Source organism: Athene noctua, chromosome 16, assembly GCF_965140245.1.
Source record: "Athene noctua chromosome 16, bAthNoc1.hap1.1, whole genome shotgun sequence".
Taxonomy (NCBI): domain Eukaryota; kingdom Metazoa; phylum Chordata; class Aves; order Strigiformes; family Strigidae; genus Athene; species Athene noctua.
Window position 1 is genome coordinate 7,720,318 of NC_134052.1, and position 27,596 is coordinate 7,747,913.

The 27,596-nt window shown below is 38.1% G+C and overlaps 1 protein-coding gene across 2 annotated transcripts; it reads left to right on the forward strand.

Moving 5' to 3' along the window:
- The first annotated feature begins 1,534 nt into the window (after positions 1 to 1,534).
- On the forward strand, positions 1,535 to 26,671 carry CSE1L (chromosome segregation 1 like). 2 transcript variants are annotated; one of them, XM_074919993.1, is made up of 25 exons: positions 1,535 to 1,641; positions 4,452 to 4,547; positions 5,134 to 5,276; positions 8,753 to 8,854; positions 9,304 to 9,449; positions 9,771 to 9,861; positions 10,133 to 10,240; positions 11,164 to 11,256; positions 12,569 to 12,736; positions 12,833 to 12,962; positions 13,635 to 13,700; positions 15,583 to 15,785; positions 17,159 to 17,243; positions 17,985 to 18,046; positions 18,806 to 18,942; positions 19,106 to 19,209; positions 19,787 to 19,884; positions 20,681 to 20,831; positions 21,337 to 21,545; positions 22,286 to 22,383; positions 22,582 to 22,667; positions 23,745 to 23,826; positions 24,277 to 24,423; positions 25,224 to 25,455; positions 26,138 to 26,671. In XM_074919993.1, exons 2-25 carry the CDS (start codon positions 4,463 to 4,465, stop codon positions 26,225 to 26,227), a joined length of 2,916 nt encoding a protein of 971 aa, XP_074776094.1. In that variant the 5' UTR covers positions 1,535 to 1,641; positions 4,452 to 4,462; the 3' UTR covers positions 26,228 to 26,671. The 2 variants fall into 2 exon arrangements, with proteins under 2 accessions (XP_074776094.1, XP_074776095.1); XM_074919994.1 differs by lacking the exon at positions 1,535 to 1,641 and adding an exon at positions 1,961 to 2,527.
- Positions 26,672 to 27,596: the final 925 nt, after the last annotated feature.

Here is a 27,596-nt window from a genome sequence, read left to right on the forward strand (position 1 = left end):
TGTTAAGTGTAATACCTGAAACAGGTGTATTCACATCAGCTGTTTGGTTTTCCTTATACAGTCAGAAAGATCATAATACATAGACATCTTAAGCTAAAAATGCTGAGCCAAAACTCCTGCAGTAGTCACTGCTGGTTCCGATCTTGTCCTCACTCTGCTGACACAGACTTTGCCTGCTGTAGTGGTTTTACTGACTTTAGTGGAACTATGAATGAGAACAAGGTTCTGTGTCAGCATATCCTGGCAGAGATTGAGACATCTGTGAAATACATGGAGTAATAAATGGTAACCTCTTAGACTTTTAAAGTAGTGTTATGCAACAAATTAAACTATAAACTGATTTACCTATAATGGTATAAATATGGAAACTGCATGGTATTTGTTATTACTCCTTATTTTGGAACCCTCTAGGAGCTAGGCAGGGGGAGGATGCCAATGAGGAAAACCCTAAAACTCCCTTTCATGTTAATTCTATTGTGTCTTAACAGTACAAGAAAATAATATTTTTAAAGTGGTTTGTTATCTATGTCTCATCTCACTTTCTCAGCTGTAAACAGAACAACCTAAAACAATGTTAATACAAGCAAACAATCCCAAATTTTAGCTCAGTCTTACTATTAAGAATGAGAAAGATTAAAAATAGTAACTTTTAGTCTGAAGTAGAACTAAGCTTTTTCTGTCAAACGTGCAGCTCCCTTTAGCACCTTTAATGTTATTTCTGTGTAAAATGTTTTCACATATTTAAAATGCCTAAGTTTTTTGAAGATCTCCATGTTAAGTGCATTTAATATCCATAATTTAAAGAGCATTCCTTGCCCAATGGATGTATACATTTTTGAGAGAATACCAAAATTATATAATATGAAAAACTATGTAAAGTTTTCTACATGAAAATACTATGTATAGTACTGTTATAATACTCCATGCTTTAATCAAGTGGTAAATCAATAAAGTTTTAAAAAGTGTTGCCCGTTTTTTCGCGTGGTTTATTGGAAGGGTCTATTTACCATGAGAATAGATCAAAGACGCTAATGCTGGGGCTTTCACTTTTAGGAGCTGTGTCTGTTTTCTGGGTTGGGGGGGTTTTTGGTGGTGTTTTTTTTTAACACACCACCTCTTCCCTCCCTCTTCGCTGCTCTTTTCCTCCGTGCGAACGTCGTGTCGTTCCCTCTTTTTTTTTTTTTTTTTCTTTTTTTTTTTAACGAATAAAGGTTCCTCCTCGTCGACCGCCGCCCCCCCCTTCTGCCCTCCCAGGCCCCCCCGGCCCGGCCCCGCGCGGCCCCCTCGTACCCCGGCCCGGCTGCCGCCGCCGCCTCCCGCGGGCCGCTGCGCCCTCGGGCCGGGGGCGGGGCCGGCTCCCGCGGCCGCCCTGTGGCTCCGAGAGGCGCCCCAGGGCCTTGTGGGAAGCGCATGGCCATTGGTCGGTCGCCCCCGCGGGGAGCGCGGCGAGGATTGGCTGACGGCGGAGCGCGTCAGGGAGGGAGAGGCCGCTGATTGGCCCGGCGGCCCAACGCTGTGACCGCCCTGCGTGATGCGGTCACGGTGCTGCCGCCGCGCCCTCTCGCCGCAGTTTGAATGTGAAGCGCAGCCGGAGCTCTCGGGGCCGCCGCTGCTGCCGCTACCGCCCGGGGGAGTCGCCAGGTGAGGCTGGGACATGCCGCCCGGTGATGCCGGCGGTGGGGCGGCCCCGCAGCCCGGCGGCTCGCCTGGCCCGAAGCCGGCCGCCGCTCCGCTCCGGGCTCGGGCGCTGGGCCCGCGGCGCAGGGAGAGGCGCAGCTCACCATGCTGGGGTGCTTCGGCCCGCTTCCCGCGGCTCGCGATTGGCCCGTGGTCTCTGGGCTTAAGCAGTGTGCTCTCCTCATTGGCTTCTGCTGCTGCCAGTCTGGAGGTGGCGGGGAGGGGGAGGGGAGCAAGTTAGTGTGAGGGCGGTCGGTGCCGTTCGGCGCGCCGCGGCCGCCAGCCCGCCCTGCCCCGGCCCGGCCCGGCGGGGGTGGGCAGGCCGGCCCGCACCTGGGCACCGTGCGGAGGCCGCAGCCCATCAGGGCCGCCGCCGCACGGAGCAGCGTGAGCGCCGCCGCGGGGGAGGCGCAGTCTGGCGGCGGGCGGGACGGAGCGGCCCCGTCCCTCGGAGAAACCGCGCGGCGGCTTCAGGCCGGGCAGGCGGCGGGATGGGCCCGGGAAAGCGCGGGGGGGGGCTGGGCCACCCCGTGGGGTCGTAAGAACGGGGCAGCCCCGGCGGCGGCCGGGCCTGGAGGGCTCCCCTCCCGTCCCTGCTGAAGGGCCCCCGGGCGGCCGCCCCGCGTTGCGGGCGGCCTCGCCTGTTGGTCTGTGGGGAAGCGGCGTGAGCGGGCGGTCGCGGGGCTGTGATGGGGCCTTGCTCCTGCTCCCCTGCCCAGCTGGTGCTTCTCTCCCAACCCCAGGGGTTGGTGAAGTGGAAAGTGGGTGTAAAGATCTCCGTGTGCTCTAAAGATACTCTTTCTCCTAAAATATGGACCATAAACATCCTTGGGCGTGTAGGTGGTGTTTGGTAAGTGCTGTGGTGAGTGACCGCCGGAACAGGCTTCTCTGAAGTTTTTTGCTGTGCAAGGCTTGGTAGGACAGCCGGTTTGGGGTTTTTTTTCCTTCCCAAGTGATCTGTCTTTAATTTGACTAAAGTAGTTAATTCATTAAGCACATCTTACGGGTTTTCTTCTGGAGAGGTGGTCTGGAAATGTTTTCATTTTCTGTGGCCTTTTCAGGAGGCATATCTCACAACATAGCAAAAAGTGTCATATCGCTCTAGCAAGTACCACCAGGTTTTTTGCAGTAGAAAACAAACAAAAATGAAGGAAATAAGAAATAAGAATGAAATAAGAATAAGTCGGTAGCAGGTGAAAATATCCTTTTGTATGATGGAGGGAATAATAGATTAAAATCTGAGCGTTTGGCCTTCAAAGAAAACTCACAGTCAGCTTGAGGTGTATTTTTTTTTCCACGGGCCCCTACATTGCATATGTTTGTGAGGTATTTGTAAAAGGCTATTCAGGATTGTCATCTTCTTTCAGTTTGGTTTCCCATTTGAGTCAAGTTTAGTCTCCATTAATGATTTCTGCGTGGGCTTGCACCTCAGCCTTCCCTGGAGCACATAATTTATATTTTTTTTAATTATGAAAGATTTAAGTATTAGTTTCAACAACAAATAGTGATGCATGAGGCCGTTTTGTAGAACAGACAAGCCAGCTATTATTGGTGCTGTTTGCTTATGCTGTACTTTAGTGGTGTTTTGTTGATTGATGTGAATTGGTGAACAAGACAAATAAACCCCCAAAAGGGGAGGGGTGTGAAACACTTGAGGCAAGACTTTCTGGGTGGACCTTTACTTTTTGCAAAATATTTTGGCATTTCGATTACTCATTAACATTCATTTAATTCAAGATAATACAGTTGCTGTCTCTTTTAATGTTAAATTAAAAATTGCGTCATTAAAACATACTGTCTTTGCAAGCATGGTTAAATATTTTTATTGTACTGATAATTAACATAAAGCAAAGCCTACGTGGGAGATGGACAAATTTCAGTCTATCTTACTAGTTAAAAACTCCAGAGAAAAAATTGAAATCTTTGTTTCCTCATTAGTTCTGTAGTGAGTGAACTGTGCTGCTGGTGGTAAGAAAGATGGGCAGAATTGATGATGATATCCTGAGTAACAACATGTCCATTAAAGTATGTCTTACTGCTGTTTCAGTTACTGTAATTTTAATTATTCCAATTAAAGCTGTGAAGTTAATATATCACTGTGGTAAGTATGAGAATGTGTGTGGGAGGATTACTAGAGAGGAGTAATTTGGACTATTGCAAAGAGTTATTCTGTAATAAGCATTGCAGCTTAAATTAACTCCCACCCTAATCTAAATTAATTTTACAGGGTGCACAGACCCTCTGGTTTTGCACACTCTTTTGTCTCTTTATAAAAAGTTAATTTTCTGATGCGAGTTTTCTTTGATAATGACTATTTAATTTTAAACATGCCTTGACTCTACAATACACTTCGAATTGTTCTATTTACAATTATGTAGGGCAGGACTCTTCAGCTTTCTCAACCAGGAACAAGTTTCTGGAGCTGATGGTAGTTCTCAAAAGCAAAACCAAGCTCCTGTTGTCTTGAAAAGGCAAGAGATAATTTTTTGGCTGTACCTGGTTCATGATTTGCTGATCCTGTTCTAGGAGTTTGGTTTCAGTAAGCTGGACAGTAACAGTTCCATGTAGTTGAAGAAACTGAATGTTTTCTGTTTTGTGCTTGGTATCCATTAGCTGTTGTTTTATTGGATGAGACATATAAGATAGGGCCATGCTTTGAGGTATAGTCAAAAAGAGCTGATGTGTGTCTTCTGTGGAATGTAGTTTTACATATGTGTAGTTTATAAATGCAGATCAGAAAATCTGTAACAAAACTAATTAATTGCGGGTTTTAGGTTCTGCCAAAATGGAGCTGAGTGATGCCAATTTACAGACTTTAACTGAGTATCTAAAGAAAACACTAGATCCAGATCCTGCTGTAAGACGTCCTGGTAAGTGATTCTCATGAGTGACCAAAAAAGTTTACTTTCTTTTTTGGTTTTTCTGTCTGCGTATAGCAAAATTCAGTGGATGTTTATGCAATAACCTCTTTGCAGAAGTTGTCAGTATCCTTTTAAAACAGAAGAAAAAAAAAACAAACAAAAAAAACAACAACCCACTAATGAAGGATGGATATAAATAAAAATTTATTTTGCTTCCTTTTTGTAATTTTATTTTCCAGTATTCCTGATTTACTCTTTTTTTTTTACTGTTGTTATTTAAAACAGTGCTGCTGTTCACAATAAACCAGAATTTACTTCTAGCAGGTTATGGCTTTTAAAAATGGTGAGGAGGCAATATTTCCACATCCTGCTCTGAATTGAGAGCTTTTGTTAATAGCAGAAGCATCAAAGAGCTTAGCAGTAAAGAAGTCATAAGTAAAGTACCTTTTGTCAGACTTGTTTGTGAAACTCTGGGGAAGTGTTCATGTGTTATGTTTAAATAGACACTTGAGGAATCAAAGGACTCCCATTAGGAAAAAGTCAGTTCAGCTTTTGCTAACCTTAATAACCTTTTGCTAACCTTGTTCTCTTACAGCGGAAAAGTTTCTTGAATCAGTCGAAGGAAGCCAGAATTACCCACTGTTACTCTTAACACTGCTGGAGAAATCACAGGAAAATGTCATCAAAGTTTGTGCATCTGTAACATTCAAGAATTATATTAAAAGGAACTGGAGAATTGTAGGTATCCTAGTGAGTAGTTGTGCTAAGATTTAATAATCCTTTTCAGGTACAATAAGATGTTCTACGGTAACCTTGAAGAATGTGTGTACGTCTGTACTCTGTGAAAGAAAGTAGATTATTCAGAGAGCAAACACAAGGTGTAGTTTGCTGGTTAGGGATTACAACCTGCACCATTGGAGTCCATCCTATTAAAAAGAACTAGTGCTGGGTGATAAAATGATGAACAAATATTTTTCTCTAATATTATATGCATATTTTTCAGAAGCACAATATTTAAAGCTCATTTAACTCACAGTAGTATTATTTAAACTGAAATGATTATGAAATGTCTATACACATGAGCTGGCCAATTTGGCCTGTCTATTGTCATAGTGTTACAAACATTTCAAGCCAGCAATGCAGCTGAAAGTGATGATACTAGCTTCTCTTTCATCTAAATGCTTCTGGGGCGTAGAATAGTGTGGGGAAGTTTATTTTGGTGGCCTTGCCAGTTTAACACTTAAAAGTATTCGTAGACATCAAATATAAGTATTGTCATTTGAATCCTATTTTATTCTTTGTTTTGAAGAGGTCAGAAACATTTTTGACTCGGAGCTTTCAGCATTCATGAAATTTATTTTATGGTAGAAAGCATTACATGTGAGAGCTTAACTTGTTCAGCAAGGAGAGGTTTTAATTGATATTTTTTATACTTTGTCTCACTGAAAGTACTGTTTGTATATGAAAAATATCGAATGTATAATGTTGCTTTACTACAGGGAAACTGCTAAGTATTTCATCATTACATCTTAGCTGGTACCTATTTACAAATTTGCAGGTGACTTCCCCCCCCCCCCCTAATATTAAGAAGCTATAGCAGTTCTAGATCTGGTTATGTTTGATAAGATTAGCACATTCAGTCTGACATGGGATTTCTAGAACTTTTTTTTCTGTAATACTGTGTTCTCAGTCATTTCTCCCAAATTGCATCTTTATCTGTAGTATATTGTAAGTAGAAATAATGCCTGTTACAGAAAAAAATGTAAGTGGTTTCCTTTTTATGGATTGCTGATGTAATTCAGGATGAGATTTTATTTTGGAGTAGGTGGAGATGCTATGCAGTAAGTGCATCCAGAGGGCTGTTATGATTGCTGTGTGGCTTCAAGCACATTGTTTTGTCCAAAATTGACGCTTTCATTTCAAGAGCAGCTGTATGAACATAAAATACAGACATAAGGCTAGCTTACCTAGATCATGTGGTGTAATTTGGCAGCCTTGAACTTGGCTGATACAAAGCTCAGTGGAAGCAAAAGGGGGTTTTTTGCCTATTCAAGGACTTTGATTTGGTAGAGCCTGGAGAGCCAGATGTACAGTGCACTTCTGGAGTGAGGAAAGAGTTTGCTTTTTAAAATTTATTTTTAAAGTATGTACAGAATATTCATTTATGTGCTGCCTCTCACATCTTGTAAAAAGATCTCATTTCTTTGAAAACTACGCCATAGTAGGATTTGCTGATCTCTCCGCCATCTCTGTCCTCCTCTGCTTAAATGCGTAGCAGTGAGTCCTGTCTCCCTACTTGGAGCTTGCCTGGCACAGCTATTGCTGCCTTTCACATCATAGAAACTTGTAAAGCTTAAATTTTAAAGATCATCTTCTTGTGTTTTAATGTACATAAAATTATTTTATACATTCTTCTGATTCAGTGCAGTGTGATAGAAGAGGAAAAGCAGGTTCTCTGCATCTTATTTTTATAACTGTTTGTTTATAGAATCATTTAAGTTGGAAAGGACCTTTAAGATTGAGTCCAGCTGCTAACCTAATACTGCCAAGTCCACCCCTAAACCATGTCCCTGAGCACCACATCTACACGTCTTTTAAATACCTCCAGGGATGGTGACTCAACTGCTTCCCTGGGCAGCCTGATCCAGTTCCTGACAACCCTTTCTGTGAAGAAATTTTCCTATATCCAATCTAAAGTTCCCCTGGCACAACTGAGGCTCTTTCCTTTTGATCTACCACTTGTTACATGGGAGAAGATACCGACCCCCACCTCGCTACAACCTCCTTTCAGGTAGTTGTAGAGGGCGATGAGGTCTCCCCTCAGTCTCCTTTTCTCCAGGCTAAACACCCCCAGTTCCGTCAGCCGTTCTTCATAAGACTTGTGCTCTAGACCCCTCCCTAGCTTCGTTACCCTTCTCTGGACACGCTCCAGCACCTCAGTGTCTTTCTTGCAGTGAGGGGCCCAAAACTGAACACAACGTTCAAGGTGCAGCCTCACCAGTGCCTAGTACAGGGGGACAGTCACTGCCCTAGTCCTGCTGGCCACGCTATTTCTGATACAAGCCAGGATGCTGTTGGCCTCCTTGGCCACCTGGGCACACTGCTGGCTCATGTTCGTCAACACCCCCAGGTCCTTTTCCACTGGGCAGCTTTCCTGCCACACTTCCCCAGGCCTGTAGCATTGCAGGGGGTTGTTGTGACCCACGTGCAGGACCCAGCACTCAGCCTTGTTGAACCTCATACAGCTGGCCTTGGCCCATCACTCCAGCCTGTCCAGATCCCCCTGCAGAGCCTCCCTACCCTCAAGAACATCAGCACTCCCACCCAACTTGGTGTCATCTGCAAATGTACTGAGGGCGCACTCGATCCCTCAAACACATCATTGATAAAGATACTAAACACAACTGGTCCCAGTATTGAGCCCTGGGGAACCACTTGTGACTGGTGTTACAGCTAAGCATAACTTGAAATTTTGAAATGGCTACTTTTGGGTTTTTTAAGTTTGTGGAAAGATGATGAAAGATGAGAAGGAGGATGGTAGTCGAAGGCATCTAAATAATTACTTTCTGGAGGTTCTTACCTCTTAATTGCTGGATAATTTCTAGGTTTCTGAACTCCAGTGCTAGCATCACAGATAATGTGACTGTCACTGCTGTCACTGGTTGGTGATGAGCCGCCTTATTATTTTATTTCTTTAGTAGAAACTTTAATTTACTACCACTCAGCACTAATGATTGGACTTTGAACTGGTTGATATTTTGAATTGATTGGATTACTTGTAAAGTTAATGTTATGGGCTTGATTCTGTAACTTGCGCCTTCATGTAGTTTCTAGAAAGTATGGCTTGAGGCAGCTTGCACAAACTAAATCTTTAAAGTTGGCAGAAATGAGGACAGAGGTGTGATCTGGTGTGGTAGGAGACGATTAGTTAAAGTTAAATATGTAATTGGCATATACACCCACACTTACTACTGCTGAATTACTGATTTGAGAAGTCACTGTTAGAGGAGGAAAAACTAGTTTTATCTTTTTTCAGGTACTGCTATTACAGATTCATTGTAGGCAATATTTCTAACAGATCTTCTTCTTAGTTTCTTTAACAATGTAATAGTTACATAAATTGGTATAAGCAATTAGTTTCTGAAATGCTGATATTTGCTCATTGCCTAGAGTATACTGATATGCCCATGACTTAATTATTGTTTTAATTTTAGGTTGAGGATGAACCAAACAAAATATGTGAATCAGATAGGATAGCCATTAAAGCCAACATAGTGCCCTTGATGCTTAGCAGCCCGGAACAAATTCAAAAGCAGGTAATACGTCAATTCTTGTTTGTATCCATGAGACTTATGGAACATTTTAAGCATGTCTAGAGGCTCTGGTTATTGACAGAGCTCCATTCCCTTACCAGTGGGGTCATCCCAATCCAAATAATTTGGACTGCATTGTTACTTCTGCCTATTTAATTATTTATTTATTTATTCTTTTAAAAAAGCAATTACTGTATAATCTTATAGTAAGTTCTAGCATTAGGCAGTTAAATATAGTAATTCTAGAGAGTGAGGCTGTGTGTACACATTGAATTTAAAGTGAGATGTGTTTATTTGTGGTGAAAAGTAGTAGATGTTTAAACTAATGAATTTTACATCTGACAAGAATAACAAGCATTTCTCAGATATTTGCAGCATCCAGCACAACTGCTGCATTTTTTGTAAAGAGGAGCTTGCTATTATATCGTGTAATGGTTATGTTTCCTTTCCAGTTAAGTGATGCTATTAGTATTATTGGTCGGGAAGACTTTCCTCAGAAATGGCCAGACTTACTGACAGAAATGGTGAATCGCTTTCAAAGTGGAGATTTCCATGTCATTAATGGGGTCCTTCGCACTGCTCACTCTTTATTTAAAAGGTATTGGAAATAAATGAGTTAGTATATGGATTGTAAAATTTCTGTTCAACTCTAAATTTTTACCATGAGACTTAATTTTGTAGATTTACACAATCTACAGTTGTGGCTTCTACTTACGCTTCTTGACTTTTTAATAAGACTTAATAAGTAGTTGTTAAATTGTATGCCTTGCATGGTCTTGAACTATGTTGTCTGGTTCTTGTTTACTTGACAGTATTTGTTTTGAGGTTGAGCACAAAAATTTAATTGCATGCAAGTTAATTTGTTAATAAATGTGAAGACTGTATTTTATTTTTCATGCATTTCTCTTTCACTTGTCAGGTACCGCCATGAATTTAAGTCTAATGAATTATGGACAGAGATCAAACTTGTCCTTGATGCTTTTGCTTTGCCCTTGACAAATCTCTTTAAGGTATTTCTTGCTGAATTATTTCTGAAACAAGTTTAACATTCTGAATTGCTTGTTGTCAATTGCCTGTAAAATGAAAACTTAAAAACAGTTCTTTGAAACTGTTAATGAGGTTCAAATTAGTGAAGTGAGAACCTGACAGGATCAATAAGAGGAGGAGAAGGAACTATATTTTCTGGTTTAAAAAAAAATGTTCCATGACACTTTTCAATACCTCTTGTCAATGTGGTTTGTGTATGTGTGTAATTTGACTGAATCTTATGTCTTTTTCTAGGCAACTATTGAACTTTGCAGCACACATGCAAATGATGCTAGTGCTTTGAAGGTTCTCTTTTCTTCTCTCATTCTAATTGCGAAGCTGTTCTACAGTTTAAATTTTCAGGTGAATCTCCTTGTTCTTCTAATAGTTCTGCTTTGATCACATGGAGCTGTTATGCTCTTATTTATAGGATCCTTTTGAAGCAGCCTTTAAGGCCATGCTTTATTGCAAAAATAAAAGTTGACAGTCTACATCAATGCTGGAGTAAAGGCACAGTAAGGTTAGGGTTAATTAACATGTTAGCTTGACCCTGTCTAAACAACAGTTCAAGATAGTCTAAACTGGTGTCATAGCAAGGAAATGTTGCATGGGTAGCTCTCAGAGTATGAGCTGTGAAAGAGAAGTCAAATGCCTGAGTTTATACTCACCATGCTGCTTTATAAATATGTCTGTGCTGACATGAGCTCAGTCATGTAGATGAAAGTCAGTTAAAACTACTAGCTCTGTAGCAGTATAGTAGCAAGTAATTCTGGTAGCGGTGGGGGTTTTTTTGTTTTGAAATCAAATCTAAATTTCTAACATAATTAAATAAATGCATTTTATGAAAAATGGTAAAAAGCCTCTTTGCTGTGGTGACATGTAATTAGTGTCTTAACAGGAACATAAGTCTGTGAAGTGAGATGATTGTGCTTTCATTGCTTGGGCTGTTCTTCAGTATTGGCCAAAGAACAAGCTGGAGTTTATAGAGAGTCTTGTGCCTTCTTGTTCTGAGAGTGAGAGGGAAAAAGGTTCTTTCTTTATAAACCAATAGGCTGTATAACGTGTAAGCAACTAGTTTATTTGGAAATAATGTATTCCAAAGCCTCTGCCTGGAGGATTTTCATCTGGGAGAAGGAGGGGGTAGTGTTTCATTTTGAAGATTGTTTTCTGTGCTTTGTTGTCCCTCAGTAGATTACAGGGTGGATACATACTACTTAAAATGTAGGTATGTTATCCAAGCAGTGTAATTGGAAATTAAAATGTAGATTTATGCTTTTCCCTCACAGGATCTTCCTGAGTTTTTTGAAGATAACATGGAAACATGGATGACAAATTTTCATAGTCTTCTAACTTTAGATAATAAACTTTTGCAGACTGATGTAAGTACTGCATAAACCTCCTGGTTTGCCTCTGTGTAGTGGAGACGTTTGACTGAGAACTTAAGTCTAAATATGAATAATGCAATGTTTTCTTTGTTGGGTAAACAAAGGAATAGAATGACTATAAAGAAATGGGGTTTAAGAGAAGTTGCACTGTTGTCTAAGAAATTTGAGGTCCAGTTCTTGAAGTTGTATCTCAGTTACAGGTATACCCAGCTGTGCACAGAAATCAAATTACAGATACTCATCAATGAGTAGATCCTTTCAAGGACATCTGCTGAAGTAACCTGATCATTAGAGAGTCACAATGCTCAGGTTTTCTATACCTTGCAGCTGGTTCATGCACTGTGTTTTAGAAAACAGGGTGTCTTAAAGAACTTGAAACAGTTGAACATAGAAGCCAAGACACACCTAAGTATTTTAGTTTAGCATTTGCTGTCTTTGTCTAATTATAAGAATTAGTAGTTTCACAGGTGAAAAATGATACCAAGTCGTTAAAGTTCAAATTAATTTTGTGCACGCTTTCTCCATTTTAAGTGCTGTCTTCCAGATACAGTACAATAGTTTGCCACATGATGGAGCCAAAGCAACTGTATAAATTTCTTTACAATACATAGGGAGGCATGTTAAGTGTATCCTGTGCTATAGTTTCACGGTTGCTTTAGGCTAACACTGCCGTGAAAAGAAGCTTTGCTGCTCTTTTCTCTTGTCTGTGGGCACAGACATTCATGCAGTGGTGTGCCGAACTGAGTCAGGAAGTCATAATACATTAAAAAAGTGATATGCATTAAAACTGGAAGGTGGGGATTGTGGGGAGGCCAGGAGATGAAACTGGGGTGGTGTTTGGTTTGTTGTTTTTCTTTAATTCCTGCTCAGTTTTCCATTTAAACTTGCTTTGTGGTTCCACAAGCATCTGTGCTGGTAGGGGGAAGGGGAGGGAACTACTTTTACAACTATTCCAATTTAAAGTAGCAAGATACAATGTCTTCTAGGCATATTTTTTCAATGCCTTGTGTTGTCTTTCTTGTTATATTCATAAATTAATTTCATGTTCAACTTTATCAGGTCTAAATTATTTGAAGTGCATAGTACTGCCATTTGAAATGTAGGTGTGATTTATAACTTGCAGTGCAGTTCCAGTAAAAATCAGCAAAATACAGTAATTGTAGGGACATGAGAGGGATTTCTTTCACCTGTTTAGAACATAGTAAAATAATAGTGTAAATATTTCCTTCAAATATGTTGGTACTTAGAATATTTAAGTAGTGTTCAAGTTTGGATGTTTTAAGTTCTTAGTTTTGTTTTATGTGAGGATGAAGAGGAAGCTGGATTACTGGAGCTCTTGAAATCACAAATTTGTGATAATGCTGCTTTATATGCTCAAAAATATGATGAAGAATTCCAGCCCTACCTGCCACGTTTTGTAACGGCAATCTGGAATCTGTTAGTCACAACAGGCCAGGAAGTGAAATATGACTTGGTAAGTTGTTATAAACTGATCTTGTCGAGTTTACTAATGAATTATAAATTGGTCAGTCATGCTAAAACTGCATGTGTTCTGTTTGTGGTGTTCTAGCTTGTTAGTAATGCAATCCAGTTTCTGGCCTCGGTTTGTGAGAGACCACATTACAAGCATCTGTTTGAGGACCAGAATACATTGACAAGCATCTGTGAAAAAGTTATTGTTCCCAATATGGAATTTAGAGGTAACTTTTTGAGAGTTAAGTTTTCAAAGGCACAGTAAAATCCGACTGTAATTACAATGATGTACCTCTTGTGTACTTTAGCACTAGATTCAAAACCAAGTCTCTACAATAGATTGCTGCCCTGTGGGCTTTGTAGAATTGTATGAATATCTCTGATTTTTCTGTCTTAACTGGGATTTCAAATTGAAAAATATAGGAAGTCAAGGTCGTGTACCACCAATAACTTTTCATGCTTAAAGTGAGTATCAGAATAATTCACGAAGCCTAAATAGGCATGGATGTCCGACCTACTAAATTGTAATGTCTAATTCTCTAAGTTTTGATGGGCTCACATTGATCCTAGTATCTAAAATGCAGTGTATTGCAGTGATAAGAAGATTCTCTCTTAAGGCTATGACTCTAGAAGCCTCTGTAAATACACTTAATGTTGAATAATGCTTTTTTTTCCTTGTTTTTTTTTTAAATCAGGAATACATCAGCTCATGTGTGTGAAAGACTAATTTGTGAGGCAGAAGCAAGCTCAACAGGCTAGTCTGTCTGGATATGATTAATTTCTATTTATGTTGTAGAAAAACATTACTGGGAAAAAATAGCAGGTTGATAATAATAGATCTTTTTACCACAAAAACAGAGACCTCAGTATTTAAACTTCTACGTATTTTATATTTTCAGCGGCTGATGAAGAAGCATTTGAAGACAATTCTGAAGAATATATAAGAAGGGATTTGGAAGGATCTGGTAATCCACAGATTTATACTAAGAATACTTGGTCTTTAAATATAACTCTGAAGCAATTTACTGAAGCTTTTATAACTTATTTTTGAAATTGGGAAGGCTCCCTCCCGCTAAGAAATTTTATCCAGTTTTTGATCAGGTCTACTGTCACGATATGCCCATCACAGTGTCTTTTTGTTCTGAACAGTGTTCTTATAGGGTTTTTTTCCTTAATTGGATTGGTATTTCTCCTGCACTGCTCACAGTCTCATTTCAGCAAATATAGCCTGTAAGTCAGTGCTGAATAGTAGCCACAGTTGTGTATTTAGTTCCTATGTGTAGAGTTTTAAATAACATGGAAAGACTGTGCCTGTATTTAGTAGTCTATCATGTTTAAACTGAAATTCTGACTGGTGTTGCATACAAAATCTGTGATCGAGCCAGCTGGATGCCAGCCAGCCCTTGTACGCAGGCACTGTGTTCAAACCGATACAGTAACCGTCCTGAAAACACGGCTGTGCTAACAGAGCTACTTGATTTTCTGATTGTAGCTGTCTGGTCTTCAGCCAGGGCAGAGCACAAATGAACCAAATCTAGATCTGTATGAAAATTCTGTATGTGCTGTTCTGTGCCACTAACAGTTTACTGACTGACACTTTCAGATTAATGACACTTCATAATAGATTTCAGAAATTACTGTACGCTTGCAGTGGAGGACGAAATTGGAGGAAAATTTTTTTGAACTTTTTTTCAAGCAAAGGTTTTATCATTCTTATCCAGGATTTGGCTGCATTTTAGGTATTTGTGAATCTTTTATTTGTTAGCTACTTCTGCTTTCAAGAGAGTTGAGACAAGAAGTATTTGTGTTCTATGGAGATTACTTTAAGAATGTTCTCTTGCATTTAAATTGACTTGCTTTATTTTCCTTCTGTCCTTTCTGTTAGTATATTGTATTAAAGACCAGCTGACTTTTTTTTCTTTCTTGAAACAAGGAATTTTTACATATATATAAAATATACAACAATATTTTTTTTTTTTACAAAAATGTACTAGTTTGGGATGGCGGGCCAGCAGCTAAGCATCACACAGCAACTTTCTTGCTCGCCCCCCCCCCCCCCCCCCCCCCATGAAGGAGAGAGTAGGAGAGTAAACGTGAGAAGACTCAGAGATAAAGACAGTTTTAAGTGGAAGAAAGAGGAAGAAAAGATAAGGGGGAGGGGAAAAAAGTCAGTGACTCACCAACTTGCCACCTCCCACAAGTGGACTGATGCCCAGCTGGTCCCTGAGCAACGTTACCTTCCCAAAAAACCTCTTCCCCCAGTTTTTATTGCTGAACATGACATTAAGTGGCATGGAATAGCCCTTTGGTCGGTTTGGATCACCTATCCAGGTTGTGTCCCCTCCTGACTTCTTGCCCACCCCCAGCCTGCTTGCTGGGAGGCAGAGCAGGAAAAAGAGAAAGCCTTGACACTGTGCAAGCACTCTTCAGCAACAGTCAAAACACTGGGGTGTTATCAACAGTTTTAGTCACCAGAACAAAACACAGCACCATATGGCCTGCTATGAAGAAAATTAACTCCATCCCAACCAGACCAGTACATTTGGGTGCATAATTGTCTAAATAGTAAAAAGCCTCCCCCTCCATACTTGCTGAATCTTTCTTTAGAGGGCAATAAAACCTGTGGATACACATGCAGGATTGGTAGGTGCCCGTTCCTCTTTGTTGTACAAATAGACCCTATTAGGACAGTAAGTAAAAGACTTAAATGTGTTCTTATGTATCAGTGTGGAGGATTGCAGTAATTAACGTAAGATGTGGCTGTAATTTGAGAAGCTGTACATTATTATATTAATATAAAAAGCTATATAATCTCTCATACCCAAAGAATCTTTGATTCCCCTGCAGATATTGACACCAGGCGCAGAGCAGCTTGTGATCTAGTCAGAGGCTTGTGCAAATTTTTTGAAGGACCTGTGACAGGGATTTTTTCTGGATATGTTAATTCTATGCTGCAAGAATATGCAAAGAATCCATCTGTTAACTGGAAGCACAAGGATGCAGCTATTTACCTTGTTACATCTTTGGCATCCAAAGCTCAAACACAGAAGGTACTTTTACATTCTATTCATTTTCATCCATATGCATTCAAATATTATAGTGTACATGAGGACTGCAGTTCATTTTACGCTGCTTCAGAATGGGAGTAACTGTATTTGTAGTAGTTAAATGTTGATGAGATTAAAAGTTGTCCATTGTATAAACCTGTCACAGTTGGTAATTTGGTGGTATGTGATCTTCAGATAGGTTAGGCAAAGTCAACAATCATGTGTGAACAATTGGGCAGGTTTTACTAGCATGTGTGAAGCAGTCATAGAAAGAAAGAAAATTAGCTTGGGTCTAGAGGCTCTGAACTTTTAAATGGTACTAAGTCAGAGTTTGTAAACTGTGGAAGCTCAAGTTTAGCTTCACAGATGAAAATCAGAAGTGTTAAGCAGACAAGAAGGAATTTAAATGACTCTTACAGTTCTTGCCCTTTTATTTCCCAATATTTCCTGTTATTTGAGTGTTTATGATTTGGAAATGGCATGTGAATGCTAATGGTGGCTGGAAATGGATCTCATCACTTGTCTGGGAGAAAGCAACTAACAGGCTCGATAGATTGAAAAACCATACCAGAGCTAAACTGCAGTTGGAAACAGTAACATTGTATCAAATGTCCTATGGAACAGATCTTAATATACTAATAAATATTTTAAATGTTATTACAGTTCAAATCTCAGTGGCTTTACAAGACAGATTTGAAGCAAACATAGTACAATGTGTTGTATGGCATCTTCATGCAATTTTGCTGAAGGTTCTCAGTCTTTTCCTGAAACTCTAGTTGTATACTGCTGCACAGCATTTGCTAGTAAGTGATGCATAATGTGAACCAGAGTCTTCTAGCGATTAGAAAATGGTGAAGTTGTACAACTTTCTGTGCTTTCAGTGGCAAATATGGAATTACATCACTTAGAACAACTGATTGATAAATATCCATCTGAAAATCCTCATTTAAAAATTAGTTGCATTTTTCGTAAGAGAAAACAGTAGTCATTATTTTGCTGCTCTAGTTCAGAATTGGAGTTTGAGTCCTAAACCCTTCCTTTTTAAAAGGCCTATCACAAAAAAAAGTGTCTAGTTAGTAAGACACTGATATTTTATATCTAAAATTTTGCTTGACTATTACTGTATTATGTGCTATTGTTCCTCCACTCGGGACTGGTAACTTTGAACCTCAGTAGTGCTACAGCTGAAACCTAGACACTAAAAAATTAAGAAAAAGAAATCAGGTGGCTGTGTGTTAAAGATGCAGTTTCCAACAATCTCATCACATGCATGCACACTTTAGATTCCTTTTGTTAAGAGGACATAAAAATGAGTAAGAAAACTAGCTGAATGTTAACATCTAAAGCCAGACTTGCTTTGGGTTTTGTTTTTCTAGCATGGAATAACACAAGCCAATGAACTTGTTAATCTGACGGAATTCTTTGTGAATCACATTCAACCTGACTTAAAGTCTGCTAGTGGTAAGTTGATGTTAATTTTGATATGGCATTTTTTTGTGATATATCTACAACCTTGACAGTGACCATTGTTTCTTAAGGCTCAAGCACTCCTATATCAGCATAATCTCTGAGACAGAAGACTTAACACCTGGCATGTGGGAAGTAATTCAAATATGTTTGGCCTGCAGTGAATGAACTATTTAAACAAAGGTGGATTACCACATGCTAACTGCAAGGTCAGAGCATGTACACACACGATTGCTATCAGCTACATGCTTAAACTTGTCCAATCAAAGTAACTTGATTTCTGTATTTGAGACCTTGAGGAAAACTTCTATACTACACAAAACATGAGAAGTTAAAATACTGAAGGCTACGTCGTAGCTTCTATCAGCCCATATTGATGAGATGATGGATGTCTAGATTTAAGCCACATAATTTATTTTATGCTTCAGCAATATTTCGAACGTAGTGCCTTGTCTTGGAATATATAATTGGAGGGTGTTAAAGTTAGAGCCAGAAGGAGAAATTTCATGTGAAAAGAGTTGGACTGTACACTTAATGGGACTGGGGTGTGATTTGTACCTAAAACTGGTATTCTGTCTAACAGTGCCCATACAGAAATGCAGAAACTAAACTAATTGTGTGTATTATTTTTGAGGGGAAAAATCATGACTTAATGTCACCTCTCTATATAGTATCTATTCAGGAATCACATTATATTAAAAATATCAACAAAATTTGCATGTTTTTCTATTGCAGTGAATGAATTCCCTGTGCTAAAAGCAGATGGTATCAAATATATCATGATTTTTAGAAACCAAGTAAGTTTTTCTTTTAGTCTTATGGTAAAAACATATTGTAGTTTGCTACTTTATACTTGCCATGCCTAATTTATCTTGGCCATATGTTAACTCAACAGGTGTTTGATAGTCATGTATTACACTTCATGCTGAATTTTTAGTTTTGAAAGTAAATTATATTGTTATAAATATCCAATTAACATGTAGTCTGTATGCTATCCATATGCTGTGGGAGCACTGAACATCTTAGTGTGCTTAGTTCTGTGACACACTCAGACTTTTCCAAGTGAATGTTAGTCCAAATATACTTGATTGCTCGTATCATTGCAGTAATTGTTAGAGTACAGCAACTTTGTCCTTTGCCTTTACTGATTTGTGAGATGCAGTAAGAAAATAAATTATTTTGAAATTTTAGATTACCTTTATTCATCTCTTATGAAATACCTGTGGTTTTTTTTAAAAAAAACCCTTTGATTTTTTTTTTTTTTTTAATTGTCTGTTAAGACAAAGTAAAATGGAAGAGAGACATGCGTTAGGAATATATGCACTTACTGCCAATCAAATGTAATGTTAGTGTTCGGGGGAAGTATACAGGCAATGACAGAAATAAGTATGTCTTGGTTTTCAAGGTGTGATCTAACAACTGGAGGAGCCTTCGAAAATTTCTTCCTTTACCAGACTTTCATTTCGTACCTGATGAGCTCAGAGTGGTTATGCTGTAGTGTTGAACCATTTGTATTTTATGTAACATATGTATAATTTGTTGCTATATTTTTGTAGGTATCTAAAGAACAACTGTTGGTATCTATTCCTCTCTTAATCAACCATCTTCAAGCAGAAAGTATTGTGGTCCATACTTATGCAGCCCATGCTCTTGAAAGACTGTTTACCATGAGGGGGACAAATAATACTACCCTGTAAGTTTTCAAGCAGAAATAAGTTCATTGCTATATAGGTTTGTCCATTAAGGATGAGAAATACCTGTGGGGGTCTTTTCTTTCTTTTTTCTTTACAATACTGTAAAATGCTTGAAGCTTATTAATATCTTTAATGATTAAAGAGCTGTGTTTTACTTAACAGCATTACAGCTGCAGAAATGGTGCCATTTGTAGAAGTGCTATTAACAAACCTTTTTAAAGCGCTGACGCTTCCTGGCTCATCTGAGAATGAATACATTATGAAAGGTAAATGCTTTATGAGCTCTGCAATGTAAGAGTAACTTTGTTAAATTGAGTTAAAGGCTTATAGTTACAAGCTACTGAAATGCTATTTGAAAAACCTAATTTATGCAAACGTGCTAGAGGTATATGCAGCCTGCAGTTATTTACCAGGCTGTATTAAGCCATCTTTGACAAAATTTATGGTACCAAAGAGGAACACTAAACATAATGGTATTGTGATAAATTATTTCTCAAATGGTAGTCTCTGTAACCTGGACAGCTTCCTGAGCAGTGTCAGTAGGACATCTGAGTGGGTTACAGCTAATAGTATGCTAAAATTTGAAGCTTGTCCAAGATAAATGATGTTTTTTGCAAAGTTGTTTAATCCTTTGTGCTCCATCTATAGGATCGGGATAATGAGGCTTTACTTTATCTTTTGTCATGATTATAGATTGATTGCTCTTGCAGCAGGTGCTCTTTCTTACTGTGCCTAATTCCTTGGGATCCAATTTAATAGTAAAAGGTAAAGGATTTAGGTGTATGATGGATGACAGAAGTGTATGTTTGTCTCCAGAAGATAATACTTTCAATTTATTTGCAGCTATCATGAGGAGTTTTTCTCTGCTACAGGAATCCATAATTCCATACATCCCTTCTGTCATCACACAGCTTACACAGAAACTGCTGGCTGTCAGTAAGGTAAAGAAACAGGCTGAGCAAAATGTTCACTTTTTTCTGACTAGAAAAAGTTAAAGAAGCCTTCCAGGGAAGTACTGTCTTTCCTGTAGGACATTCTTTCAAATCATTCCCCCCTGCTCTCATCTGAAATCCGGAAAAAAGCATATGAAATGTTTTTGTAATACTGGTTTATTCTAGTATATATGTTTGCTTGAGCAGAGACCACCATTACAATAATCTGTTTTTCTCGTAACTTTTTTATTCTTTGTCCATGAAGGTTCTGAGGATAATATTAAATTTAGGCACTGAAATATGGGATTAAATTAAATAAATCACCCTCCTGTTCTTGGTGGGTAGAAGTCTCTTAGTTTTTTGTTCAGGCTGGGCTAATATTCTTGAACATTAGGGCATGCTTTGGAATACCTTCATCAGCTATCCAGAAACCTTCTACTGTGTATAGTTTAAATTTAGCTGCAGAGTGTACGAAGTGTTCAATAAAGAATTGACTAGACACTTTCAGGATTGAAAAAGAATTTTCTTCCCCTTTTTGTTTCGTGATACTTTAACTGCTTGCTAGTTTATGCAGAGCTTCTGAAAAACACTTGTCTTCAAAATATTTATAAAAACCACCCCTCCTTTATGCTTTAAAGGTTTGTTTTATCTATGGAATTAATTTTATTAGCATATTAATAAATAAGCAATAATTATGCTTATTCACAATAGCTGCTTTAGACTTTAGTTGAAATTTTAAAAATTGCTAAATATGTGACTTGGTTGCAAGTTTGGGTTGATTTACCTGTTTATAATTTGTTTTTAGAATCCAAGCAAGCCTCACTTTAACCATTACATGTTTGAATCAATATGCTTGTCGATAAGGATAACATGCAAAGCAAACCCTGATGCAGTTGGAAGCTTTGAAGAGGCTTTGTTTATGGTGTTCACTGAGATACTACAGAATGATGTGCAAGGTAAATTAAAATCAGTAAGTGCTCGTGTGCTCTCTATACTATAGTCGGTTGCTGTGATTTACCTCCTGGCAATTTTTCTGTAACACAGGAAATTCAAGTGAGAACATAGCATGTTCACAGTCCTAATAAACATTTTCAGGAAGTGACTGTCTCTTTCCATGGGTACATCAACTGTATTAACTTATTTTTAAAACAAGCTGTATTTTTTAAGTATCTAACAATCACTACTCCAAAGCCTCTTTATTATTCTTAATTATATTGCCTTGTTTCTAGTAGTTTGTTTTCCATGTTCCAAAACATGGAAATAGAAATTGTATGTATACAATGCTTGTAAACGTTTTGATCAATTAAATTTGGGAAGTGATAATATTTCTCCAAGGTTTTATTTGTTGGATTCTTTGTGTTAATATCATAAAATTGTCGTTTCAGTCAGTAGATACGTGGTTCCTAGGAACTGACAGTGACCATATTGCTGAATTTGGAAATGTCATAATTTCTTTTCCAGAGTTCATTCCATATGTGTTTCAAGTGATGTCCCTACTTCTAGAAATGCATAAAAATGAAATCCCATCATCCTATATGGCATTGTTTCCTCATCTACTTCAGCCAGTATTATGGGAAAGGACAGGAAACATTCCTCCTTTGGTCCGACTCCTGCAGGCTTATTTAGAGCGGGGTGCCAATACAATAGCAAGTGCTGCTGCTGACAAAATTGTAAGTTGGATTGATTTAGTCTCAGTGTATGCCTCTAGACATGTTGATTTAAGTTCAAAGATTATGAGGAACTTTTTCCTTTAGCGAATAGCTGAGTTTGTGCAGATTTTTTGCTTGTACTTAAAATTAATGGTGCTTATGTAGAAAGACAAAAAATAATACGAATGCAGACTTTTTGGATGATTTTTCATTATGTGGATATGATAAATGCTTTTGTCAATGATGATGTAAAATTCCTGCACTTAGTTTTTGCAAGCAGGTAAGTTTCCACAATTTTCCTGTCTCATTTGTGTCATATTGAACACTGTGGATCAGGAAAACTCAGAGGTTCTGTTCAGAACAGTCTTGAGAAGAGTGAGTGAGGAGGAGGCAAAATGTTGAGAGAACAGAGGATTAGTGAATTCAGTGGGAGATTTATTCTGCATACTTAACTTCTGTTATTTCTGCTGCATGATCTGTTATAGTCAGACTTGATTAGACAATGCCATTGATGACGCAGACATGCATGTTCAAATTGGCTTTGGTGTTCATTTCATCAAGGTTAATCTTAATGCTCAAAGGAACATCACTTGATCCTGACAGAAATCTGTCTTCCTTGTCCTTAACTGCAGAAAAGGAATCCTGGTTTCAGTTATGACAGCTTTTACCTTAGTGTGTGCCTTAGATGGTAAGGGCCAACTTTTTGGTAGATCACATATGGCAAACTGTTATACAGAGTTTTATATTTGCTTTGCTTACAGCCTGGATTGTTAGGTGTGTTCCAGAAGTTGATTGCCTCTAAAGCTAATGACCATCAAGGATTCTATCTTCTAAACAGTATTATAGAGCATATGCCTCCGTGAGTATGAGTTGAAATTACATTCAAAATTAATTTCTGTAGATTTTAATGTTCGCTATGTTTGTACACTTCATAGTTAATGTTTAACAACTGAAAAAGTCACATTTATTCAGATTTGAACAATTCACACATGTTTTTGTGAAGTGACACTATTAAAATCTTAGTATGAATTGAATAACTATTCTTTTAAATTTCCAGTGAATCAGTTGACCAGTACAGGAAACAGATCTTCATTCTACTATTCCAAAGACTTCAAAATTCCAAAACAACAAAATTTATTAAAAGTAAGTTCCTTGCTATATGACAAGCTTCAGTGCAGGTAATGCCAACAGTTTAGAACATGCAGCTGTACTGAAGAAGTGTCCTATCATTTCCTGTGATTATGTGGATGAAGGGACATCAATGACTTGCTTCAAATTATTTGGGTAATCAAGGGTGGCATATAGGGCAGTTGCCGTAGCAGGTGACACTTAGTTCGTGAAGACTGAAGGAATGGAACTAAAATAAGGGAAGAGACTTCTGTATTCCTCTTACTTTCTTACCCTGAGGGATATTGTTAATTATCTGAAAGTGTCTTCATTTAATCTTCAACTAATACCAGCAAACATTCTCTCTCACACAACACAGTAATATTGACCACACTTCCTTTTGTTCCATATAGTTGTGTTATTACTGTTAAATATTCCATGCATTTGTGTCATTTTGCCTTAATATGACTTAAGTTATTGATAACATTAAATGTTAAACTAGCAAAGCCGTGACATTACTGAAATACAGATTCTGGTTATTCCTGCTGTAACAGGAAGATTATTGTGATATTGATTAAATTATTTTAATGATGGTAACATTATACAAATTATGCAATGCCTATTACTTAATCCTGTCAAATCTGGTTAATGCCAGCTGATAGGAGCAAGAATGATAGGATTGCTTATAGTGGTTTTTCACAAACAAAATCTAAGTGGTGCTTTTAATGCAGTCCATCTGTGCTCTGGTACAAAGGCCATGCAAAGGGATACACAACTGATCTGAAAAACTGCATAGCATGAAGTTTTAGTTAAAAGCATTGAAGAGTTCTTTTGGTCTGTGATCTGAAAAATTTGCAAATGACTTTTCTAGTGCTTTGTAACTGCTATAAGTAGAAAAAGGACTGAATCTTGTCTTGGTTGTCTTACCACCATGTTTTAGTGTGGTGCAGTGAATGAAAACATCAGCAGTTTTTAGACAAACTTCAGGGTAGCAACTTCACTAAAACTGAACATTGTGCCATTTTTATCCCCTTGAAAAACAAAAGAATAGCTTTAAAGTCAGAAGCAAAATACATTCTAATGAGTTTTAATTTGACCTTTTTCTGGTTACAGGTTTCCTAGTCTTCATTAACTTGTACTGCATAAAATATGGGGCATTAGCTCTGCAGGAAATATTTGACAGCATACAGCCAAAGTTAGTATGATTTTATTTATTTATGTAAGACTGCTGTGTAATTTTTCTCTTTAAAAGCAGGAAATAGTTATCTCCTCTAGCTAAAATTGGAAACTGCTTTTGTCACTAATTTGACTAGCTGAATGTTTCTTCTAATGTGGTTGATTTATTTGACTAGCCATTTTTCTTGTTCTGATTTGCTGCCCACAGTTCCTCATTGGTAGTTCAATATATTAATCTCCTAAGCAGATCATAAAAATGAAAGAGGGGAAGAGTGATGTTTTTATGCTTTTTTGGTTTTGAAAAGTTTGTATGCTTAAATTTCTACCAGGCATCCACTGTGACAGGGCAGCATCTTAACAAATTATCTGGTTTTCTCTTTTTCCTAGTGATTCATATTTTTTCTGTTTCCTTTTATCACTATAAGGCTGATAAGGCTTTCTAATACTTTTTCTTTTAATGTCATAATAGGATGTTTGGAATGGTTTTGGAGAAAATTATAATTCCTGAAATCCAGAAGGTGTCAGGACAAGTTGAAAAGAAAATCTGTGCTGTTGGTATTACAAAAATACTAACAGAATGTCCTCCTATGATGGACACTGAGTACACCAAGCTGTGGTATGTAGTGCACTTCTTCAAGTTCTGTTAGTGAGGCTATTTGATTTTTTGAAAATGAGCTATCATCAGAATACATTCTTCAAATAAACTTCATTGTGATTTCTTCACACCTGCTATTATTATGAGGCGGAGTTTCAGGCTTTTCATACCACTTTCATTTCTCAGCAAATAAAACTGTATTTTCAAAGCAGGTTTGAGATTTTTGTGATGGAGGTAGCACTGATGGAGGTAGCTAGGACTGCATTTAAGAAAATACACTGCTTGCTTTTAGCTTTCAGTACCAGTTTTGACTTATAACTGTTGTACTAGTCAGGAGACCTGAGCTAGTCTACTTAAAACCTGTCAGAGACTGTAAGACCTTAGCTTGACAGTAGAAGTTTGAGGAAAACTATCTGGGAAGATTGTAAGCCAGTTTAGCAGTCTAGGTGTCAGGTAGCCTGAACTCAATGACAATAACTGGATCTCTGAACTAGAACTTTTTTTAAATATACTTAGAGAATAGGTGCAGTCTGGAAAACAATTGCTTTTCTTAGGTATGTTTCATGACAATTCGACCTGATAAAAATAAATACATTGTTCATGCTTTTAATATGACCACCTACATTATGCCTCTGAAATGCACAGATTCACAATTCTTCAAGTCCAACTTAGATTGGGTACTTATAATTTCAGTAGCTAAGCAAGTACCTACAAGGGTGTATTTGTAAAGGGTTCCAAGTAATTCGAACATTTTTGCGAAATACACCCTGTCTAACTATATTTTAAGTACTCCAACTTTACCCTTCCCTCTTTACATATAGGACTCCTTTGCTGCAGGCCCTCATTGGCCTCTTTGAACTGCCTGAGGATGACACTATCCCTGATGAAGAACATTTCATTGACATAGAAGATACTCCAGGATATCAGACTGCATTCTCTCAGCTAGCCTTTGCAGGGAAAAAAGAACACGATCCTGTAGGTCAAATGGTGAACAATCCTAGAATCCATCTGGCACAGTCTCTTCACAAACTGTCTACAGCATGCCCAGGCAGGGTAGGTGACTTTGATATATAGCATGCTAATGCTAAATTCTGCAGCAAAGTCCTTTTTGGATAATGGCTCTCTTTTGCTAATGTTTGATTATCAGCAAACTGTAGCATGTCATAACCAGAATGCAAGGTATTGCTCTCTTTTATTCTTTAATGGAATAGAGCTTTTGTAAGTCTTTTTTTTTCCTGGTAACCTTTAGAAAGGCCATATTTTCACATTACTTAATTTAGCAGTAAGCTTAATTATGCCATTTCTTAAATGAATACCCACTTGTTTGTAGATAACTAATAGCTATCTCCACCTCAGCTGTACATACACAGGAAATTTCAGGCGACTCATGTTAAAATTAAGTTTACAGTTAACTATTTTAAACTGTAGCATCTTTGTTTTGTTGAAGATTTTGGTAAGTAAAGATTGCCTGAGAGATCTAGGTTTGCTGCATACAATATCTGCTTTAATAACTGAAGGTTTTCTCTACTCTTTTTTCATACTTGTTTCAGATAAGTAGTATATAAAACTGTCAGCATCAGGAATTGTAATTCCAGCAACTGCTTTCACAATGAAAAACTGCTGCTCTCAGGATGTTGTTTGACTTTGTGCCATATGTTGACACAGTGATTAACAGCTATAGCAGCAGTTTAATGTATACACACATTGACACTTCTGCTCTATCGTATGTTTTAAGGTTCCATCAATGCTGAGTACTAGTCTGAATGCAGAAGCGTTGCAGTATCTCCAAGGATACCTCCAAGCTGCAAGTGTGACACTGCTCTGAATTGCATATATTCCACAAGCAAGATCAAAAGCGGTTTTGTTATACAGAATGTTGACACTGACTTTTTTTATAGCAGAGCTCAGACAAAATGAAAAATGCTACATGAAAATGTATTGCAGAATCCATCTTGTAAATGATAAATGTGGCTTTAACCAGAAACTGAAAGAATTTGGTGGTTTGTGTACTCATAGATAAAAGGTGGCTAACTTCCATTCCCAGTTTAATTTCAAAGGGAATAGTCATAGCTGTTTGTTATGGGATTTATTTGAAATCTGCATCTGCAGTGTTTGGATAACATTTTTGAAATGTATGGAGAGCACTGGCTGTAGAAACTCACTTCGGTCACTAAAATTCCTTTTCATTTTGATGTTGTCCTTTGTATTTCTTTTGTCTTTCCTTAAACTTTATCTAAATTGTGAATAAATAAGAAGTACTTGTTTAAAATGCCTGTCACTGTGCGCTTACTGTTTTAGAAGAATGTAGTTGGTTTAAAAGAAGAAAATGTTTTAAACTTAGGATAGTATATAAAATAGTGGGACTGTGAGGATTTTTCTTTATCTTAAGTAATAATTTAAATACATTGTAGAATCATACTGAGCAAATCTAAAACCTTGGCAGAAGATCCAAAGCTATTATCACTCTTGATACTCATCAACAGGTGCACCCCCTCTCTTTGAACAAGACATATCAGTATAGTGCAGCAAAAGGAAGTAATATACCTTCTTAGAGTGGGTATCGGTCTCCAAGTGGATTTTTAGTGATATATTAAAACTGAAGCGGTGATCTTAGCATTAAACTTAACTTGGATGTTCTCCCTGTCTCCTCATAAATATACTGATTAGGTTTGGTAGCCTTGAATTCTAAATGCATCAGTTTATCTTGTAGTTATGGCTGTTTAAGTGACTAGTTAAATTCCTGAGCTTCACTGTGTTCTCATGGCCTGGGCACCAAATCGCTAGACCGTAGGCTTTTAGAGCACTGGTACTGCAGGGATATAAATAAATCTAATTACAGAGACTGAAAAACTCCTGAATAAGAGTGAAGTCTCAGAATTATGTGATACTAAGCAATGTCATATATGAGGGGGTGTTTTTTTTAGTTCTCCACAGAAATTCTGCAGATGACTTGAATCAGGACTGATTTTTTTGTAGTTGGAATGCCTGTTGAAGCTGGGCCTTGTATCAAGAAAGGTACTGAATTTACTGAGGGTGACACAGGGCGGAATCAGCTGTCTTTCAGTTCTTCCTCAGTATCTGTGGCTGCCATGTGAGAGTGCATGCTGGCCATATCTCTTAATGTATAAATTAGTTGCTTGTTAGACAATGGATTTAAACTACTAAGTGCCTAAAACTGTATTAAATGAGTCAGC

Coding starts and splice junctions, on each gene's coding strand:
- CSE1L (XM_074919993.1), top strand. CDS start 4,463: ATGGAGCTGAGTGATGCCAATTTACAGACTTTAACTGAGTATCTAAAG. Junction 8,855..9,303: donor CGGAACAAATTCAAAAGCAG/GTAATACGTCAA, acceptor TTTCCTTTCCAG/TTAAGTGATGCTATTAGTAT. Junction 9,450..9,770: donor GCTCACTCTTTATTTAAAAG/GTATTGGAAATA, acceptor TTCACTTGTCAG/GTACCGCCATGAATTTAAGT.